At 41.1% G+C, this 21,558-nt stretch overlaps 1 protein-coding gene across 1 annotated transcript; it reads right to left on the bottom strand.

The window, feature by feature from the left end:
• Positions 1-2,926: 2,926 nt before the first annotated feature.
• LOC144475131 (uncharacterized) lies at positions 2,927-20,943 on the bottom strand. The gene is made up of 7 exons (XM_078190710.1): positions 20,172-20,943; positions 18,963-19,621; positions 14,371-14,474; positions 11,136-11,312; positions 10,021-10,203; positions 8,728-8,910; positions 2,927-3,009 (listed from the first exon to the last, which is right to left on the bottom strand). Exons 2-7 carry the CDS (start codon positions 19,364-19,366, stop codon positions 2,927-2,929), a joined length of 1,134 nt encoding a protein of 377 aa, XP_078046836.1. The 5' UTR covers positions 19,367-19,621; positions 20,172-20,943.
• Positions 20,944-21,558: the final 615 nt, after the last annotated feature.

Below are 21,558 nucleotides of genomic sequence, written 5' to 3'. Positions count from 1 at the left end.
TACCTCGGCCCGCGGTCGACCAACGGCTCGGGGAGAGCCTCCGTGGTGAGGGCAGAACGACCGGTGACGGGGAGAGACAGAGCACGACACAGGTGGGGGGACAAACAGGGCCAACCCCACCCTGACACGCAGCACCGACAGCTCAACCCCCTACCTACGCCCACGCGCACAGGATCAAAACACGCTGGCCTCTTTCGACCCGATGAATCCTGCCACCAACGACCAAACACAAGCATCGCGAGGTTCTCACAATTTTTTGGTGATTTTTCAAAATTTTTTCGAAATTTTTCACGAATTTTTCTAACATTTTTCACGAATCTTTTGTCGTTGGATGCAGGACTGCCTTGGGGGTGGTTTCCGTCGCAGAGAATTTTATTTGAATGGTCTTGGTAGACGCGATCATTTTGAAAAGTCTGAATTGAATTTTTGGCTACCTATCTGGACTAATTTCTTTTAAAGCTGGAGTAATTTATTCAAAAGTTTCCAACTAAATTTATTTATTTCGGTGCATGTCACCGGACTGATTTATTATTCAGCATCCTGTTAAACTAATTTACTTCGTACTAGACCGATAAATTCTAGAGTGCTCGATTAGATTAATTTGTCTTGGAATACCTCGATGGACTAATTTGCTTGCGAACTACTTGCTGGTTAAATTTATTTAGGAACGTGCACCAATTTGTTTTGGAGCATCCCACTGGATTAATTTATTTTATAGCGTCACGTTGGACTAATTTGGTTTGAAGCGTCTCATTGGACTATTTCATTTTAAAGCGTCTCATTGGACTAATTTATTTGAAAGCTCCTAGCTAAATTCATTTATTTTAAAGCGTGCTACTGGATCGGTTTACTTTAGAGTTTCTCGCCAAACTAATTTATTTTGGAACATTGTAATGGGGACTGATACATTTCGGAGAATTCCATTAGGCTAAATCATCTTAAAAGAACTCGAGGAACAAATTGATTTTCTAGCTACTTGTTCGACTATTTTTAAAGCACCCCATTAGGCCGATTCCATCTGGAATATCTCGTTCGATTTCACTCACGTTGCGAAGATTTCGATCGATCTAATTTATTTCAGAATGGAATAGCATATCCTCGAGAATCTTATTGAACTGATTCATCTTAGAGAATTTCGAATGTGGGTCACTCGGATTTTCGAGGACCTCGTGCTATCTTATCGTTGTTTAAAAAATATCTTTCAAATCCGGGCGTCTTTCTTGAACGTTGTAACAATCGGTAGAATGTTAAACGTACAGCGGTATAGGACGCAGAGGCGGAGTCACTAGCCGCGGTTATTTTTACGTACAGAATGTTAAATAGGAATTATCGCCATTAATATTAATCAGGCGTCAAACCGATGCGACAACACTGTCGGCATAAATTATTCACCTGAACTTCCGTAATCGGTGCAGTCGCGTTTCGCTGCGCGTGTCGCTGTTTGAAAAATCTTGAGAAGAAAAATCAATATTTGTCATCCCATCATATGATATTTCCTGGAGGAGACTGCCACACTCCGTCGCTCCGTTTCAGCAGGTTGCACGGAACGTAAAATCTGTCTACTCTCTCGCTAACTAAATATAGTATTTTCCATCGCTTAGTTAGCTTAACAATTTTATTAAATTGTTGAATTTTTAAGGATTTACTTCTTCGTTAAAATATTGTTAAAATAATCTTAAAATAGTATTTTCTATTGATAAGAATATTTTAACTAAGAAGTAAATCCTTAAACGTTTAACAATTTAATAGAATTAGTCCTTGATTTCTTTTAGAGAAAATAAGGGTTAAATTGTGGTCACTATTTCACGAAAATATACAATTTGGTTTTCTCAGGGTGGATGCGTTTCAGAAAAGACAGTGTAAAAGGACATCGTATACATAGAAAAATAGTATTATAACACACTACGTATATATTCTAAATAATGACAATATATAATATGCCTTAAATATATCCAAAAAATTGTAATCAAAAAGAAAAAAATCTTCAAAAAATGAAGTAACGTTTTTAACTATGCTAAATGTAATAAAATCCTGTAACAAGAAAATTTGATTTTTTTTCACCGTGCTAAATGAAAACCGCGTAAGAACGTAACATCTAAAAACGGAGCTGTGTTTACACTAAAAAACGGCATACGAGGAAGGTTTAAAAACTCGCTGGCTGCGTTACCATCGTCGGTGCTCAAAGTTCAGTTCTCGCCAGCCGGCAGCTGTTCGAACATGTGCAACCGTAACGTTGTTTTATTTTGTCGACTCTAAAATTATCTCCGGGTGGAGGCAGAGTGGGAGCAGGTGATAGGGGAACGTGCCACCTCCACCGTGGATTCCTCGCCCACCTTCGACATCGAGGAGCCCCCACCACCACCACCGCCGCCGCCGCCACCACCGGCAGGGATCTGCTCCGACTCGTTTCGTTCTCTCCCACGTTTCTTGCCCGCAAAACCGCGCGCTCTCTACCCCCGAAACTCCGCGTCCTCTGAATTATGCATTCGTTCGTAGTGTACGCAGATGTAATGTGTGCCGTAGCCATCGTCACCGGCGCTTGTTCGCCTGTTTTGCAGGATGCTTACGGAAGTTTGCGTTGCACGGCAACCGCCCGAAAATTGAAGTGACGCTCGATTCGCGCGTGTACCCCTTTCCGTTCCGATTTCGGGCGTTTCCGAAAGTCCGCGGGGACTTTGAAACGTCCCCGTTTACGGTGCGCATAGTTCGAAACAGAATAACAGTTTTCGTATGCCGCGGAACCGGCATTCTAACAACTCGCGGTAATTGGACCATCGCTGAATTCCTAATGGCCCGTTAAAACGTCCGAGCATTATCGTCCGTTGACGAGCACAAAATATTTCATTCTACTGCGACTTTGGAAATGAATAGTCTACTCACTTTTTCGAACTATGATCCTGGCATGAAAATGCTCTTCGCAGCCTTACTACTTGTTCACAGTCATTTTACACGTGGTATGATTCGTATTTTCTTTGGCTTTTGCATTCAGGCATATCCAAAGATATTTTCCTATTGTAACAAAATATTTTAGAAATTTGTACGACGTTAATGTTAAATTTATGTTACAATCTTTCGTAACTGTCACTGTACAATCTTTTTAGTAACAGGTACAGGGGCATATCTTTTGGCTACTTCCGCAGTGATAAAAATAAAAGCGACACTTCCGTGACACTGCTTCCTCCACTGCTACCTTATATAAATTCATTTATGATACTGAACTATATTCATTTATGATATTGAACTATATTAATCTATGATCTATAATATAGACGGCTATAACACAAAGTAAACGAGAGTCTTAATTTTGTTGGTACCATAATTTGCATCGCTATGTTCTTCATACATATTTTTGAGACTCAGAGATTCTTCACGAAATATTTGACTGACCGGTTTTAGCTCGGCTCCCGTGATTCCATTGTTAAGAATAGAATGATTTAAGGCAGCAAAAGATCCAAGAATACTTTTCTAGGATAACTGGAGAGACGTGTTTTATCGAATACTAGTCTACAGCCTGCCTGCTTAGGGAATACAGTTAGAACGCACGGTTAAAGCGCCGTCTTGTTGCGTCGAGTGGCGAACGTTCAATATGGCTGGCGGTTGTTAACCGTACACGGTGCTCGCCAGGCTAATTATTGACCGTTTTACATCGGCGTTAAGTATACTGTGAACTTCGGAATTGCTTCGCATCGTAGCTCACGCGTCCTATTGCTTGTACCATTTCAGTATCGACAGCCTGAAGCTGTTAGCGTCTGTACAGCACCTATGAATATATTGTAGAACATCGACGATGTTCAATAACACGAATCGCTATGAATTTGCTCCGCAGTCCTGTGCTTCAACGGTCTTACTCGGTGCACTCTATATGCAGATCATTTTGTCTCCAGCTGATGTACACGTTTTCAGTAATATACCAAAGTGTTTTATGTCACGTTGTCTCAGTTATTAGAATCGATGTACGGACGTCATTGGTGTCTGTCTCTCGCCGACTTATTTTATCGAACAGTTTCGACCAGAATTTATTAATCGGAGCACGGTATTTCCGCAGCGGCAGTTCTCAGCGCTCTCCTATAAAATCGCGCGAGCTGAAATACTTTGACGTACAGTTATGGCGGCTCGTAAAACATCCTAAAAGAATATTTCCAGCGTAAACCATCGCCAGCAGCATCAAAAGGTTCGAAGAGCACACAGAGTTATCTCGGCCGTCGACATCGGCCCCATCCGGTCGCCGTCATTTATCATCGTCGCAGACGTCTAAAAGGGACCCGGAGCATCGGATAAAAAGCCGAGGAACGCGTCGAAATTATCATTTGAATCGCGCCGAACGCTTTCTCGATGTTCCTGGACATCGTTAGAGGGCTGCCAAGGCGAAAAAAAGAACGATCCAAAAATCATTCTTCGTACCTCGTTTCGCGAACTCGCGGGCAAGAACTACGCCGCGGCGAGTTATTAGCGGGGGCGAATGGAGGATCCGCCACAAAGGGCGGAGACACGTTCGCCCGGGTCCCTTTTGTTCGGAGGCGTGAAAAGCCGCCGGGAGAGCTCTCGTCGGGACGAGAGGGTTGTCATTTTTCCTGACCGCGAACGGTTTCGTTTCAGACGCCTCTCGTCGTGCCGGGACGCGCCGAGAATAAACGAACGAATTCGTGGAAATTGGGTTTCGCGGATGAAACGCGCGCGGATCGATCTATCTCGCCGCGGGGGTCGATAACGCTTGCGCGCGACGGGAAAGGTCGCGGGAAAAGTTTCGCGATTGGCCGCCGATTGGCTTCGGCCGGATCGATGCCGCCGATCGGAGAACTAATTCGAAACTGTGTACAGAAGTTTTTCCATTAAAGATACCGGCGGAACTTCGTCGACCATGTTTTCGGTTAAATATTTTCGCAACGATAATTATCGGACCGTGGATACGTATTTTTCGTGCAGCTGATATATTTCCGAGGCGTGCGCGTGAATTTATATTCGTTGGTGGCCACTGGTCCGCGGATTTTACGCAATTTTGACGAAAACGAACGGATCCGATAATAAATTATTACACATTTAACTTTTTATTATTATTGACTCGATAGATTTAATATCAGAATTATTATAGAATAATTGTTTAAATTAATATTAGAATTAATATTAGAATTAATATGACTGTTCTGATTATAGTAATTTTCTTGAAGGTAAAGATTTATCGTGTGTCTATATTTGTTGGAATTTTTAAAATTAAATCACGACGAGAGAAGAGAATTTTTATTCAGACATAAAGAAACGGGCTAACTTTGTTACTATAAAACTCATTAACGAGTCGGACTCGTCAAAGTGCGGAAAAAAGGTTAAAAGAGAAAACACATTTGCAACTAACTGCGATTTCTTATAATTAACTTGGACAGTTTTTCTCCTGCACGGAAAATCTAGTGCACATTAACGAGCAGGAAGTAACGTGGATTTTATGCAATTTGTCAGAAAAATGAGTACACAAAATATATGATATCAAGAATTATAGAAAAATTCGTGTATGGTAAAATAAAGCTTATTGGAATTGTTATGAAATTCCTACTTATTTTTCGCTGTATTTTTCACGAAATGTACCCTATTTTCTGATACTATCAGCGATCTGTCTTCTTTCAATATTTGTCTTAAATGCAGTCTAGCAAACTGCTCCGGTATAATTTATTGATATAAACCATCTACCGTGCGACATACACTTTTAGAAAGCATTACATAACGATCAGTGGATACGTATGTAATATCAACTCTCGATATGTAATACCAACTAAAACTTACCTAATACGCTTCTAATAAATTATGAAATCGGAATTTTGAAAGAAAGTCGAGTTCTAAACGCCACACTGTTGACATTCATACGAAATAAAAATTGTCCGCATTGACAACATTTTATTTGTTGCTATAATACCTTAAAAAATTTTAAACTACCATATCAAATCAAATACTGGATCTTAACACTTAGCACTCGACTGTTAACTCCAACCCACCACTTAAAACTGTCATAGAACGTTTCAAAATTAGTTCAACATCTGCCAAATTTGTTTAAAGTTTAAATACTGTTAAAAGTATAATAGTTTCACCGCGCACAAAATTCAATTTAAAATGCACTCGCTTTACGCGGAACGTAAGCGCTCTAAGTCAGTAGAACTGCTTTGAATTCAAAGCTAAAGTGGCATCGAGTGCAAAGGGTTAATACTGATCGAGATGCATATTAAGCGGCATACTGCCGGTTGAATTTGAATCGGCGAACGGGCGCCGGTTTTGCCGAATAATTGTCCGGTTCGCCAAATTAATTGGATCAATTCCGAAGCTGCAGAGACGGCCTAATTGATCGCTCGTCGTGAATGATTCCGAAACCGCGAACAAAGCGTCCGCGGGGATAAAGGAGGTTAGAAGAAGGAGAAGAAGAAGAAGAAGAAGCTTAAGAAGGAGAGCTCGGCCATGCTGAACAAGGCAATTAATAATTCTTGCGAAGTATCTGCGATGCTTGCCGGAAGCCTGTTACCAAGCGGCATTAATTAATTCCGAATTCGCTGGATGCGCACAAACCGCGTGATCACTCTATTGACCCCGAGTGTCGATCATGTTCTCGACTTATGCAATCTCGCGTGATTATCGATACGGGGGGAAAAAGAAACCGCGAGAAAAGTCCGGGAAAACAGATCCCGATAATCTAAACGCGCGATCCACCGAACTATTCCATCGAACCACCAGTATACCGGGTGATCCAGAATTTATTGAAATCCTGTAAATTCTGAAGAGGATCCGGGAGAGTATTACAGTGGAATGTGCAGCAATAAATACAAAGAATACGAACGCAGTTATGAGAACGATAAAGAAACGTCAGAAATGATTACAATGTGACAGATCTGCTTCAATAAAGAAATTTTTTCAGAATATCTCGAGAACTATGCATTTCTTCGCCAGGATATTCTAATAATTTTTTACGTAGAATAAACAGAGGAATCAATTTTTATAATAACAAGTTTAGACGGTACAATTATATATATCTTATATGAAAGTATTCAAGGGACGAAGCAATTATTAATTGCACACGCACTAATGCACTTAAAAAATCAAAGAACCTACAAACCTAGTGCTCTTCAAGTCATCTATCTTTCTCGTTTATTATCATCAATCATATAATGATATTAACTGTTATCACCCCAGAAAAATTGCGCGGATCACCCTGTACGGTGCTTATAGTGTGTCAGCATTGCTTCGGTCGATATATAATTAGCTCCGAAATGATTCGATCAGTCCTTATCAACGTCCCCATTAAAATGCGCAAACAAAGTATCATAGAAGTCGCCACGCCACGCTGCTATTAATACAAGTTCAGCAAAAATTACCTGATAACTTAGCTGCGGCCGTCGATGAAGGCGTGGATCTTCTGCGACGCGAGCTCGCGAATTTGACTGTCGGATAGCACAAGTTTATCTTATCTGGAGCGTCGATGAATTATTATTAACAATCGGACCTGAGGGCCGGCGAGCGGAACCGCGCTATCGTTCGACAACGGTTGGACCGGGTGCACGAGAAAAAATGAATTTCGGCGACGAATTTTTTTTCGCGCGGACACGTGGCGTTGAGACGGCTGGCGTCGTTGCGTGCGCGACGCTCCCGTTCTATGGTGCCCTCACGAATACTTCTCCGCCCCAAGATTCTTTCCCTTCGTCTTTTTCTTTCATCCTTCCCCCTCTCGAGCAGACAACCCCACCAGACGTCTCCCTTTTGCCACGGGGTACCCCCACTATCAACTTCCCCTTACCAAAGCGATGGTCAGCCATGGGATCCCCGGGTGGCCCGTAAGGGGCGTATCTCTCTACCACGGCGCCCGGTGCGCCGCTTCTTCGAATTTTCTTTCAACCCTTTGCGAGTCTCGTTAAAATTGTTCTATCACGTCCCGAGATCATTTTTGTACCAATAATTTTTAGATTTAAAAAAATTGTTAAATAGTCTAGTATTAAATAGATAGTAATCAGTTTCGTATGAAACATAAAAGTGCATTTTGTTATGTAGAATAGAAATATTATGAGCAAGAAATATCATTTCTGATTTACAGCTAAAATGGTTTCGAGTACAAAGGATTAATAATGAATCCACGGCGCTACGAAACTTAAAGACTATTTTATATTATTTTAGAATGACAGCTGCCGGTGATACAAGATGCCAATTTAAGATTCGATTGTGATAGCGGTATCTTGATAGGAGTGCTTATCTATTCATCGTTCTTCGTTTTTTTGGTCAGCGATAAGAGTTCGAGTGCTTTTTTACAGATAATTTTGATCGTCTTAGAGCCAGTCATTAAGGATTACATATACCTGTGTTACGTAAGTCCACTCGAGGAAAGTTAATTAGATATTTACATAATAGTATGTTTAATTCTCGGAATTATTTTCAGTATGTGTTCGACGATTTTCAATCCATTTGGTTAGGAATGATTTTAGTTTTATCATACGGGGGTATAATTAAAAAATGAATTTTAATATACCTTTAATATACCAACAGATTAATCCAACGTAGATGCAATTCGATAGCATCATTTTTCACCCTTTCTTACATTTCTATAAAGCCTACATTACATGTCACGTTAATATCCATGTAATTTTCTTCCTTCTTCTTCGCGACATATATTTAGTATATACGAAGTTCAGAAATTGAGAACTATATGTAAAATTCTAAAATTTAGGAAAAATGTGGACGCGCGCGTTAAAATAAAAATGGCTGTCCTACCTTTGCAGCTGGGTATGGCGACGACACTTTCGTTCCATTTGCCGTTTTTGCACTCGAGCGTCCGTATACTTTCCTTGCTGTCCGGGAACACGGTGCCGAATTTGCACAGAAACGTCCTGGACGTCAGGGTGCCGTTCAATATATAGCTCCCATTCGGTGTTGATACGTCCGGGCATCCCAGCACTGAAATATTAAACCATTTGTCAGGCGAACGCTGCCACACCTCGCCGCGCGAAGTCTCTATTTTTCTACCCGGAGCGCGAAAGCGCATAATTTCCCGAAATATTGCCATTTATTCCCGAAAAATATCGCTGACAAGACCGGTCTATCGCGTGAAAATATACCAGCCAAACTATATTTCATAAATTGTATCGACCGCGACTCGTTGCGCCTATATTTGGCACAATTTTGGAAAATATAATTTGTTTCGCTTTCGGGTATAATTAGCTCCGTATTTATGAGATATATTAATATGCATTATAATAGCGTATTAGTATATTTTATTGTAATATAATTAATATATCTAATGTGTATCTATTATGATTAATACATTTAATATGTATCTATTATAATTAATATATCTAGTATATGTCTAACATAATTAATATAGCTAATATACCTAATATAATCAATATATCTCATCTTCATATTAAAGAGATTTTTTATTCAGTTTATACTTGAATAAAAATGTCTGTTCATCACGTTTATCCTGTTCTCTTTTCAATAAAAAATATGTGCTACATCTTATTAGATAAAAACGGAGTTAATTATGCCCGAAGACATTCAATTACCACGCCAACAATTAAATCGAGATTCAATATCAAGATCTCGTAACACAACATAATTCTTCCAACGAAACTCTTTCAATATATCCAAAAAATTATTCATTGACAAAGAGTTAAATTGTTACGATACTAATGACTCAACATTCCAGTATAAATATCACCGTGAGAAATCGCTATCAAAAAATGTATTATGAAAATGGATCGAGCTGCGCGACGAATCTCGTCTCGTCCAGCGGCCAAGTATCCGATTCTTCATTGAAAGACGATATCGATTCCGTCGATATCCATTCAGAATCATGTACCGCGGTGACCGGACGCGCGCATGTCACGGCCCTGCACCGAAAATGATCCGAGCCGGTGTTATTTCTGGATGAAAAGGGAGATTCATTGCGCAACGCCATCGACGTTTCTTCGTCTCGTGTTCCACGATCCTTGCGTCTCGATTGTTTCTCCTCGGTTATCGGAACGCGCGTTCCGGTGATCGTTGCAACCAGCGCAGGAGCCTGACCTTGATAATGCAAGAAGAATCCCCGGGCAGCATAAAACACCTTCGAGGCGACAAGGTCGAGCGTGATCACGTTCGAATTCGAGAAGACCCTGACACCGGCTGCGGTTCCGCAATGCTCCAATAGTGTTCTTCCTCTGTCGCGCACTCGGACCACGTCCACGCAGCTACCGTCCGCTTCCGGCGCTGAAAAACAATAAATCTCAGTCATCTGTTCTGTCTAAACATTTTAGTGTTCAATCTTACTATTCCTAGAAAGCTACTTTTCCGGATAAGTTGCCAATGAATTACAGTGCTCTCGATATAGTCTTATGACTTGCATTTCTTAAATATGAAAATTGCGGAGCATTACAAGTAGCAGATGACGTCCTTCATTTAATATGTAAGTGGCAGATGATTATCATTCATTTGTATATAATTATAGCATAGACAAATGTTTTCATAAGAATTGATTAACTTGGATAAGGTTATTACTTTACTAAAGCGTCGTAATTTAGCGAAAATTCGCAGCTTGATTTATTTCAATTAATTAAGGAGGGGGGATCAAACTTCATATGAGTGAAAAATAGCAGTTCCAAAAAATTGTACTAAGTCCCTGCATTTCGTCAAACTGGACGATTTTCAGTGTGGACAAATATAGCCCCGTATTTAAAGGGTTGCAGTGGCGATACTGTATGAAACTTAAAATCGAGAAACAGTGTCACAAAGCAGACATTTCAAGCTTTAATTCAAAGAAAATATCATCATCTTACAATAATTTTTCGCGGACTTACATGGTCAAACCTAGTCAATTTTTACCTTCATCTATGCTACAATTTCGTGAAACAATGTACAAAGTCAATTATCGGACGTCGGAAATAGGTTAGAAACGATCCCTTCCGATCTCTCGTCTATGCCCGCAGAATCGCATGAATTGTTCAATGCGCCTGAAAATTTCAAGTCCCCGCGGATGTAAGAGGATCACCGTCGCGCCAGTACGGCCCCGTAGCGATTCATCTTCTTCAATGTCGGCTTGCTCATCTCATGATTTTTAAATCGATCCCCCACTCTCTGCCGGGATCCACTCGGCTTAATTAACGGAGGTCGCGAAGGGCACGCGGCCGCGGATCGATACTCACCCCGTATATCTAGGTCGTGGAAAGTGAGGACGATCCTTTGGCCAGGAGCGGACCTGAACGTCCATCCGCACGTATTCTCGCCGAGATAATAGAGCGGATAACCTGGCGAGTTCAGGAATCCCCCCTCGCCCGGCGACACCTTTATATTCTCGTTGCAATACTTCCTCACGGAGTTCTCTGCAACGGGAAAGAAAAAAAAGAAAGAATGAAACGTTAATCGCCGAGTCCGGACAAGAAGGAAGATAAACCGAGAACGAGCATCCCCTAACGACGAGAAAATTAGATGAACAGAGACAGCGGCTGCAAAAAGTACTGCAACCGTTGTAATTCCGTGATAAAAAGATTCTGAAAACTCGGACCTATGTTAAAGCATGAATTCTCTGCGTATTTTCACTGTACATCGTTTCTTTTTTCTTTGCAGAATTTCTGTGCACTCGCTTCCTCTCGAGAATAATACAAATTGAAATATCACTAAAAACATTGAAAATTTAATTTCCTGAGTAAACTTAACACAGATATCAAGATCAAAGATTCCTCATTGCAAATATACTTCAGAGTTTAACTTACGATTTTAATTATCAAATTACGAAATTAAAACAACGAACGATTTTACCATAAAATTCGCAGTAGACATTCGAAGTTGTGTAAAACCGTGTAAAAATCATGCAAGAAAATGAACGATGCACTATGAAAGTAGAATCTCGAAGCTTTGAAATCAGTCAAAGTTTACTCCGATAGAATTGTTATTTAAAATGTTATAGCCATTTAAATGTCGAGAGGTTCGGTGGAGCTTTTCGTGGCAACTGTATCTTCTCGATTTTATATTGCGATCCGGTTATGGCAGAGGAGCAAATTAAATTTCCAGCCCGTCCGTGGGGGGATGAGTTATCGGCGCGGGAAGGGTAAAAAGAGTATAAATTATCGGCGAGCGCGAGAGAGATCCCATTGTCTACGGTTGGATTCGGTTCGATTGAATCGCCACCCCCGTCTGCGCGCCGCTCTCCCCAGGGGGGTGCCGAGGACACCACCGGTGGGTATAAGGACACGGGGCAAACATCTGCATCCGTTTCGGTCCATTTGTCGATTCCGAGTGTGACTCCGGGTACCATTATGTGGTATCGGTACACGGCGAGGGTGTCCTTGCTCCAGTTTCCATTCGACGGGCGAAAACGGGGTGCGGGCGCACCTGGAGGGGGATGACGTCGCAAGCCGTCGCGCGATGGAGTATTTGGCCTCGAAAGCCGACCGGAATTATGTGATTCGTTTTTGCGCATTTCAAAAAGTACTTGGGAATGGAACAATGCTATTCTTCGTCTTCTATTTCATAGCTTAACGTCGCATCGACTTTTTACTCCGACTGCGCATTTCATATATCTATGACGTAACCGAGTAAATCGAATACAAAACATTAAAGACATAATACTGCTTTATTGTCAACTGAATAAAGCAACCATAGGAATAAATGTCTTTGTGGTCTCTATATACTGACAATTTTTATTTTGAATAAAAAGCCGAATATATGTTGATATATTTTTTCGAGTCGGCGTCTTTTAAAAATTTAATTTATACATATATTAGAACTATAAATACAGATATTCTTTTGTAATTATCAATTTAAGGAAGTTTTAAATTATTAACTCATTAAATGACTTGCTATATTAATAGCGCATAAATTGTCACCAAGTTTTAGCTTCGTCAAAATTTAATTGTATTATTTTACGCGCAACTACGAATACAATAAATAATTAATATTAAAATAATAAAAAATGATCGTAAAATAGTTAGATGCAATACAATTTGTGAAATATTATAAATAAATTGACTGACTTCGTAGTTCTACTAGAATTACTCGGGAATTGTCGGCTGAAAGTGTAGGACTTATAAAAGATATAAAGATCCCTGTTTTCGCCCACTTTGCATTCAGTATTCATATCGCCGGGACCTTTTCGCGTCTCTTACTACCGGTACACGCCATTGCATAGAAATAAGGGATTAGCGTGACCTTTGAGGATTTTTTCCCTCCGTCGCAGACGGCGCGCCGTGGCCGGTCGTTACGAAACACGTTGTCCCTTTCCGGAAGAACTTGCCGCCATTGTACGGCTTCAGAAGCAGCACGTGATCCCGTGGAATTTCAAACCGGAACTGCTCCGAATCGCGTATGAGCTCCTCAAATGCTCCGTACCAGTATTATTCCAAGAAGCGTTGCCGGAGTATTCGAAATGTAATTTTACATCGACGTTCGAATTTTTATTTCTTATCCAAATCAAATTCAGTGTTTGTAGAAAATAATATGCCAAAAATGTAATTTATGCTGGCAACCTGTTAGCAGTATTTATTCTTATTTATAACAAGGTATTGCTGCTAAATAGTATACCACTGGCAGATAGAATATTTTAAGGAGAATAAGTTTTTCAATTTCAATGCATCATAGGTCTCTAGAAATACTCCTCGATTTTACCGAACACTGAAATCGAAGGGCTTGTCATTCGCGTCGTTTTCCTGTACGATTTGAGTCCGATCGAGACAAGCCGATATTTATTTCCGACTATCTAGATCGCAGATTATCGATTGCACACGGTTGAAAATCGACTCCCTGCCGTTCCGAGCGGGGAACGTGTCATGCTCGTGCGAAGAGGTAATCGAATCGCGCGCACTTCCTGTTTCTCACACACGGTACGAAATGTCGCGACCCGTCGTTTTATTTTAGACGATCCGATTCTCAATTATTCGGTGTCAAATATTTTCGATATATGTCGTACAAGCATACGTATATTACGTGTGAATACAAGTTAACACATACTCGTCCGCGCGACAAATATTCGTCATTTCGTAAAACCAATGACCAATAGCCAAACGAGGAAAATTTGTCATTTGTATATTACAGAAAATAATTGATTCTTTTCTTTTAATGCTAAATGAATTAATTGATTCGTATCTTTTAATCCTACATAAATTAATTGATTCTTGTTCTTTCAAATCTAAATAAATTAATCAATTCTTGATCTTTTAATTCTAAATAAATTAAATTCTAATTTTTGGAAAAGATGGTACAATTATAACCGTCGGTGAAAAACATATAATTTTAAACAAGTCACGTTGTTTTTATACATACCGTATCATTTCTACAGTGTCGGGAAATTCCGGTATTTTGTGAATAGCGGCGCAAAAAAATTTACCGGACGAATTTGTGTCAAAGCTTTTGTAAAAGTGCAACAGTGTTCTGAGTGAAATTTACCTGGAACGCAGGCATATTTTATTCTCAAAGCAGCCGGATTCCAATAAGCTGCGCTCGGATGATCCGTAATGAAGCTGTATGGACAATGCTTTTTCCCGGAACATCTGCAAAACAGAAAGCCGTCGCCGTAAATATTAATCTACGAGAATAAAGCTAATCCGTTTAAACCTTCAGATATTACAAAACTCGATCCACCGGATCCCAGTCGGACAGTCGACTGATAGAACGTATTCACTGATGCGGGCGATTGATCATAGTTTTAGAATTGCGTGGGTTTTGGTGGCATTAATAACATGCAGGAAATAATTGCAGCAATCAATCATTGCAACGAATAGAATACCATAATTTAGACTCGAGTAAAATGCAGTAATTTGGAATCAAATGAAATACAATAATTTAGAATCAAATAAAATAGAACAATTTAAAATCAAATAAAATATAACAATTTAAAATCAAATAAAATATAACAATTTAAATTAAAATAAAAATACAGTAATTTAAGTTAAAATAAAATACAGTAACTTAAATTCAAATAAAGTACGGTAACTTAAATTAAAATAAGATACAATAATTTATACAATGCATTGAAAATTACAGCGTTACTCTAATACTTGCCATAAATAACACATCTATGTCCTGTCATTTCGACGTGTTTCGTGAACCTAGTCTGAACATAACCGAACCGAAAGTATGAAAATGTATTTAAATGAAAATAGAAAGCTTTCCCGTCAGTTCTACGAACTCCGTAATTCCCCACCCAAAAATATTCATCACCCCGCGCATAATCTCGGATGGTTTTGCACGGTCGGCGTACTTCTGCATATTTAATTAAACCGTCGGCGAAGTAAACAATCAACAAGTCTCTAGAATAATCGATGGCACATCAAAAGGGCTCCGGAACACGTACGCCGACGAATTCGCATATCGCGGAGACTGTATCGGCTGGCAAAGCTCCCGGGGGGAGCGGCTGACAATTAAATACGCGACGCCGGCCATTAGCGCGTCTACCCGGTGTCGAAAGCGCGAGGCCACCCCACGCGCGACCGGCGAAGGAGGAGGAATCATGATTGTTTTCAGATCGAGATGATTGTTGCGCGGGAATCGAAAGTGGACTCTGCACTGGGGGGCTGTAATGGCCGAAGGGTCGGCCCTCGGCCCTTTCACCCCTTTCACGTCGACGCAGCCAGTGTCTACCCTCTCTCTCTCTCTCTCTCTTTCTCTCTCTCTCTCTCGGCGATATTATCGGGCCGGCACCCCGAAGCCCGGAAATAAAGGGGAAATAACGTTTCGCGCGCCACCCACGCCGAGAGGAATCCCTTTGAATTTTTTTTTCGACGCAGATGGCTACTTTCGAACCACGACACTCTCGCGCGGATCATTACGCCTCGATGATGCCACGAACGACTTGACGCGAACGCTATATGTCCCTATCAGGCCTGGAACTCGATTTATCTATTTTTGATAGCGTAATGGATTATTTAATTCCGGTAGAACCTCGATTATACGATCCTCCAATATCAGAAACTTTCGTTATTTAAATACCTTTCAATTCTGGTCTGTTTTATTAAATTGTAAACGATACGATGTATTGTATAAATCGATGACGTATATTATATAAACTAACTATTGTATAAACTAAATATTATATATATTAAGTATTATTATAAACCGAGTGATTGTTCTATTATCTGAGCATTTATGACAGAAATCAATTCACGAACATTCTTAGAAAAATAAATTCTATATCTAGTCCCATTGTTCTATAATTGAGTAAATCGGAATCATAGCGGCGTAATTATTATAATAATGGTAAAATAAAAGTATGAACCTTCTCATTGTTCTAAATTGCGCCAACTGGTTCGGTACTCTAAAAATTCACTTACTCTACAAATACATTACGAATTCGCCAACTCTACAAATAGTCTACAAATTCGTCGGTGCTTTACAAAATAAACCTGCTGCGAAACAGATATAATGGAGTGTTGGAAACAGCAAACAATAATCTATTACACGCGGGAGGAAGAAATAGCAGAGTGTTGAGCGTTCTCTAGGTAATACACGCTCGTGTTTGTGATTCAAAAATACTTTGGACAGCGACTGTTCTGTGTCTGCGATTTAGGCGAGCCGGAATCTGAATTCGTCGATTCGAAGACGCCGAGGCTGAAAGGGTGAGAAGAGAGAGACAGCGAGAAAGAGAGAGAGAGAGAGAGAGAGAGAGAGAGAGAGAGAGAGAGAGAGATGGAGAGGGAGAGTGATGAGGAGAGAGAGAGAGAGCGCGAGAGAGAGAGATGGAGAGGGAGAGTGATGAAGAGAGCGAGAGAGAGAGAGAGAGAGCGATGGAGGGAAGGTCGCTCCCTTCACGATCGCTGCAACCCCCCGCATATTTGCAAAGTTCATCGAGCTGTGCTCCTCGCGCGCGATGCGCTCTGTCGGAAACGATTTCTCCTTCGGCGGGCATCGAACGTCGCTCAAAAGGCAATTAAAACTTCGCGCACGCTTTGCTGGCGCACATCAAACGACGATTTTGCGTGTTCGAGATTTCGCTCGACCCTACGAAGATACGCCACGGCTGTGTCGGACGCGGTACACAAAGGGCAGGAGGGCGTCGGCGGTGTTCGGAAAAGAGAGAGAGAGAGAGGGGGGGGATGGAGAAGAGAGTCGTTGAAAAGAAGAGAGAGCCGATTTCTCTCGCGGAGACTCGAGGAAAAAAAGGGTCGGCTAATTCCACCGAATTGCATTCGACTGCGGCTCCATTCACGCGATTGTTCGACGTTCATCCCCCCCTCCCGATGCACTTTTCTGCCGACGACGTCCGACGCCGACAATGCCGAGGACCCAATATGGCGTCCGAAGATCCGAGCAGCTTACTGAAATTTTTTCCCTTGTCGTAGGAACTGCTGTTCGAGGATCTTTAGCAGAAATATTTTATTTCATTTGTTTTTTTTTTATTTAGCAAACGACTTTTACAGTACAATACGTTTTATTTAAAAACTTATATTGAATATTAAAAGTGTATGAAAAATTGTTTTTCTACGAATTATTGAAATCGATAGAAAGATCAAGCAATTTTAATGTACCTCTTGCTTCATGTACTTCTGTCAGGATTTTAATATAATTTAACTTAGTTTATTCATATGTATGAGTAAATACCTACTTTTACAATAGGAGAAAGGACAAGCATAATTTATGTTGAATGGTGGAGTTAAATATTGTTTATGGAGTTGTTCCAAATCTGATGAAATTAGCTACAACTACGTCAATATTGTTGCTATTCTTGTCACACATTATATCTATCGAAAATCTAGAATTAATAATTAATTAAATACACTTGTGAATAAAATATCGTCTTGTAAATTTTTACGTCCTTACTTTAGAATGTCCAAATTATATTCCAAAATTCTTGGACATGAATAGCATTGCTAGTTTTCAAGTAAGAGTTGTTTAATAAATTCCACGACGTACCATATTGTATAGAAAACACGGCAGAAGGGTTAATCAATTTATATGTAATGCAAAACGGTTCGGTCGCATTAAAGCTCGAGCAGCGCGTGGTTCTAACGGGCAGAGCTGACCTAGCAAAACCGAGGCGGAGCATTGAGGTATCGGAGTAACTCTAGGATCCTATGATCACGGAATCGTTGAAAGCCACCGATAACCGTTCGATGTACCCAACCTGAGCAATAATTAATTGGGTCGAGAGAGTTCGTTTCTTTGTTTTCGACCGCGCGCGTTGGCGCGGCCGGAGAGCGGTTTCTAGTCCTGCGGTCTACGCACTGGTAACCGTATATTCATTACACACTGCTTGCCTTGCGGATGCATGGTCGGTGACTCGTGTTACCACCGGGAGGCCGTTATTGTGTCGAAATCCGACGAAAAACGAGCGCGACGCGCACCCATGGGAACACCGTAGAACTTCCGAAAACGCTATCGCGGTAGCATTAAGCCCGCCGCGCTTCCGACGAACACGATAATTCCCCGAAGGGAATCTCAAACTTCTGTTTCGCAAACGGCAAACACTCTCGCGAGAGCTGTCCCCTTTGACCCGTGACCTTTGCTTAACTCTTTGACAGCCGAAAACCTCCAAAATTCTATGAAGTTCAAGCATTTTATTCCATGAGATTGTAATTGCTAAGCAAAGTTATATGATGTTGATTTTACTTTAACAATATTTTTACCTCGCGCGAATTTTAGTGAAATTAAGAATTTGTAATGGAGCAGTGTAAATATTAATTTTTATAAATGAAGTACTAAGTTGAACTTAGTTGAAGATCCCTATATTGGTGACGCGAATGTCAGAGTGGATAATGTAAATGTGGTAAATTTTTTAATAGTGCAATTATCATATACTTCATTAATGTACATAATTCTTTTAATAATATAAATAGGATAAATTTTGTTAACAATATAAATAGGACAAACTTCTTTAATATTATAAATAGAATAAATTTAATTAATAATATAATACTGATATATTTTTTAAGAAACTGTTAAGTGTTAAATATTAAGTATCAAAGCGTTGAGGACCCAGTAAACCAATTCAGCACCAACGTAGAAACTCGCAGCAATTTTAAAACCAGAGCGAAGAGACTCACCTGCTGTTCACCGATTGTCTGACGTCCACTGCCCTGAGCCCCTCGTCCTCGACATCATCTACATAATTCCCCATGAGCTTCTGGCTCTTGAACTGCAGGTTACCTCTGCCCGAGGTGGTCTTCTTGACCAGCTTCTGGGACTCGTGCCTGCACACGTAGGTGTGATTCGGCCAGTAATCCGCCTCGATGACGAAGATGAACGCCTTGAGTGACCTGCATGTCAGCCTGACAGTGTTGTGCGAGCAGTGCTCCTCTTGTATCACCTCCATGTAACCACCAGGTAGCTTGACGCCCCTCAGCACCTTGGTGTACGACGGCTGGGCGTTCGCGGAGCCGTTCGAGCACCTCGCGATCGACATCAGCAGCAGCAGGAGACTCGTCAGGGTCGTTGCTCCTTGCGCCATGGTCGTTGATCATTACAAAGATCGAAAGGAGTCCTCTCGAGATCGTTTTAAAATTAGCTTTCTCGATGAACCGGCCGCGTGGCTCAAGTGCGCCGATACGGTCACTCCTCTATGGGTTGTTCGCTTCTGTATGGTGGCTCTGTTGGTTCTCCACGGGCCTCTTGGCCTCGAGAGCACCACTTTATGGGACCAGGACGCCGCCGCTGCTGCTCTTTGACTTCTTCTTGGCGCCGCGGGAACCAAGGTCTGCCGATCCTGTTATCCAGGAAATGATTTTGAATAGAAACAGATTTGTAAGATCTAAACTTTTCTAATTTTTAATATTATCTTCTAATTGTATATTAATTTTATTAGGCTCAATCGGATTGTTTCAAAGTAGGGTTACATTTACAACAGTATAAACCTATAGTACACAGTATTCTAGTTCTTATATTCATCATTTCTTAATGATAAATTATTTCCATCTATTTGTACAATTTATTTATTTTTCTGAAAATATAACAGATGGACACGATTCTCTTATAGACACAGTGTTTTATTCAAACGAATCGTGTTAATTGTAGAAGAAATATGAAAACATTATTTGCCGATAGAAACGAATAGATAATTCTAAATCTGACAATAATGTCATATAATAATAGATAAATACACGCAGCTGTCTTCGACAATTTCAATAAATGAATTGGATTCGATAAATCTCAGCAGTCGTCTTCGATTTTCCCAAATCAGTTGCGATAGGAAACGACGCTAAATCGCCAAGGAAAATCAATGAAACTCTAGATTGTTTTTATTGGGGTTAGCTCACCTTGTTTTTATAGTAATCCCAGGCGATTCGTTCGGTCAGGATCGAAGGGGTAGCTGCGTGCACGGCCACCGGGTCGGCTAAGCCTCGGTAGACTGAAGAGCGGCGATTATTTGTCGATGAAAATCACTGCTCTCTTTATTTTCGGCCCGTGGCTGACGGTTCCCGGCATCCTCAGGTTCTCTTAGGTTCCCGTCGGCCGTTTGTTGGTACAACGAGGAGGCCCTGGTGCGCTGATCAATCGGCTACGGCCGAGCTCCCAGGCATCTAGACACCACCGGCAACCCGTTCCTCAAGGACGCGGGATTAGAATAGCAATTCGGGGCGCGTCCGACAACTCTCAGCCACCCGCGCCAGTTTCGCTCGGTGATCGCCGATCTCGATTTTGTTAATCTAATTTCTTGTTGTATTTACGGACGAACCATCATTCAGTCTTCAAATTTTTAGTCTCCGAGGTTCGAAGAGGTTTTGATAGTGTTTGACTATGTGTGACGGAGTTTAAGTAGGTTTGACGGTGTTTGACTATATTTGACGGAGTTTGACTATGCTTGACGGTGTTTGACTATATTTGACGGAGTTCAACTATGTTTGGCGGAGTTTCGCTCTCCTCCAACCCTGAGCAATCCTTTCGCTCTCCAGATGAAAAATATTTGGCTAGAGATTCTCTACTCCTAGGTTTGAATAAGTTTAACGGCGTCTCATCAGGTTCACAGCGATCCCATCAGATTCACAGCGATTTCATTTAAAATACTTTATCGTGGCGAATACTGAATAAAAGTTTCGTTCCGTGTGCGAGCGTCGAGTCGAGTGTCTTACGGTATAAATCAGTTCTGTCGTCCTCGTCGCTTTTCGCGTTCAAGACGAGATTGGATTTACGAAATCCAGAAGGTTCGAACAGCTTCCGACACGGTCCGGGCGATTTCTCTTTGCCGATGACCCAGTTAGAAACGAGTACTCCGGATTTTCTTTTATTTTCGGAGCGAGACGTGTTTTTCGAAAATAGATCATTCAACGGAGTACTGTCGGTCGAGAGAAACGAGCCGGATAATCGTAATCCTCTCGAACCCGCGGTCGAAATGCTTTATTCTCCTCGTTCTTCCGCGAGCTTCGTTTCGACGAATAAATTAATTGTCAGTCTCGATGATTATTTAGAAAAATACTCCGCGGTCGTACACGCGATAAATATCTGTACAATTATACCTCCGGTACGAAAATATACCTACGTGACTAAATAATTACCCTTGCGATAAATACGCTCTTGTGAAAATATGATACAACGACTAGTTTCGTAGGAGAATCTCGATCATCCGTTGCCACGAGGATCGCGATTCCGTTCGCGACGCGAGGCGGGAACGAGTGCCGCGAGAGTCGCGGATCGATTGATCGGCCG

The sequence above is a fragment of the Augochlora pura genome, chromosome 9 (genome assembly GCF_028453695.1).
Source record: "Augochlora pura isolate Apur16 chromosome 9, APUR_v2.2.1, whole genome shotgun sequence".
Lineage (NCBI taxonomy): Eukaryota > Metazoa > Arthropoda > Insecta > Hymenoptera > Halictidae > Augochlora > Augochlora pura.
This window is presented reverse-complemented; position numbering and strand designations above follow the sequence as displayed.